Genomic DNA, 1430 nt, shown 5'->3' with positions numbered 1-1430 from the left:
CAAAAAAAAAAAAAAAAAAAATTAGCTGAGCCTGTTAGCACATGCCTGTGGCCCCAGCTACTTGGGAGGCTGAGGTGGAAGGATCACTCGAGCCTGGGAGATTGAGGCTGCAGTGAGCTGAGATCATGTCACTGCACTCCAGCGTGGGTAACAGAGCAAGGCCCTGTCTTTAAAATAACAACCAAAAAAAGGAAGATTGTTAAACATAAGAATTATTTGTCTGTCGAAGAAGAGTTCTGAGTGTTTCTTTTTGGTGAGCGGAGTTGAGAAGACATTTGAGTAAGGATGTGACAAGTGAGATCCATATTTAGTATCTACAGGACTTCAATCTCTGTTTTACCAAAAAAGTAACCTTAATTGCTTTGTATTTATTTTTAGGAATAAGCATGGGCCTTTCCTCCTCTTCGTTTCCTTTTTGCACGTCCACATCCCTCTTATCACTATGGAGAACTTCCTCGGGAAGAGTCTCCACGGGCTGTATGGGGACAACGTAGAGGAGATGGACTGGATGGTAGGTAAGTGCCCTTCCAGGGAAAACGGGCTGCTTCCCCTGCAGCAACAGAAGCAGAAAAGGAAACAAAGAACGAGAAGGTTAAAGACAGAAGATGCAGAATAGCGATTGCAGTGCGATTGGATTTTAAGAGTCCAAAATATTATAGGACAGATCTTCACTCCATTAGCAGAGAGTGAATTCCATAACACGTGCATGGAAGGCAACGCTGTTTGACCAAAGATGTCCACGTCTTGATCCCATGTGCAGAAAGAATGATAGCCCCAAAGCTGTCCACTCCCTAGACAGAATAACGGCTGCAAAGACGTCCACATCCTAATCCTGATGTGGTAGACAGAAAAATGGCCCCAAAGGTAGCCACTTTCTAATCCCCATGTGGGAGACAGAATAATGATCCCAAAGATGTCCACATCCTAATTCCCATGTGGTAGACAGAATAATGACTCCAAAGATGTCCACGTCTTAATCCCCATGTGTTAGATACAATAATGACCTCAGAGATTTCCATGTCTTCATTCCCAAGTGGCATACGGAATTTTGGCCCCAAAGATGTCTACATCCTATCGTCGTGTGGTAGACAAATGAAAGAAAGAGCAGATAAAATGCCTCTCTGCTGTAGAGTGGCTAGTGGCTCCCCTGCACTGAAAATAGGACTCAATTTCCTCCTATCGCCTACAAAAGCCCCATGAGCTGCTGCTGCCCAGATCCTAGTCTGATCTCCACCCAACCCCTTTGTCCTGCCCGCCTGCTGCATTCTGGCCACGTGGACACCACACAGTATCTTTCACATTTGTCCCCTGTCAGGGCTTCCACACCTGCTGTTCCCTCCTGGAATGCTTCCTCAGGCTTCGCTGGCTCCTCTTCAGAGCCTGCCCTGACTCAGCCCTAAAGTAGCTCCTCCCCAATCATCTTCTCCCCC

The 1430-nt window shown here is 46.4% G+C and overlaps 1 protein-coding gene across 4 annotated transcripts in view; it reads left to right on the top strand.

Annotated features, from left to right (window-relative positions):
* Positions 1-1430, top strand: part of ARSE (arylsulfatase E (chondrodysplasia punctata 1)) — a 32249-nt gene that overhangs the window by 22121 nt on the left and 8698 nt on the right. For all 4 annotated transcript variants that reach the window (XM_011962244.1, XM_011962242.1, XM_011962243.1 and 1 more), the window contains one exon: positions 379-515. In XM_011962244.1, coding sequence (XP_011817634.1) covers positions 379-515 — 137 coding nt within the window. The remainder of the gene's footprint in view (positions 1-378; positions 516-1430) is intronic.

The sequence above is a fragment of the Colobus angolensis genome, unplaced genomic scaffold (assembly GCF_000951035.1).
Source record: "Colobus angolensis palliatus isolate OR3802 unplaced genomic scaffold, Cang.pa_1.0 Scaffold587, whole genome shotgun sequence".
Taxonomy (NCBI): Eukaryota; Metazoa; Chordata; class Mammalia; order Primates; family Cercopithecidae; genus Colobus; species Colobus angolensis.
This window is presented reverse-complemented; position numbering and strand designations above follow the sequence as displayed.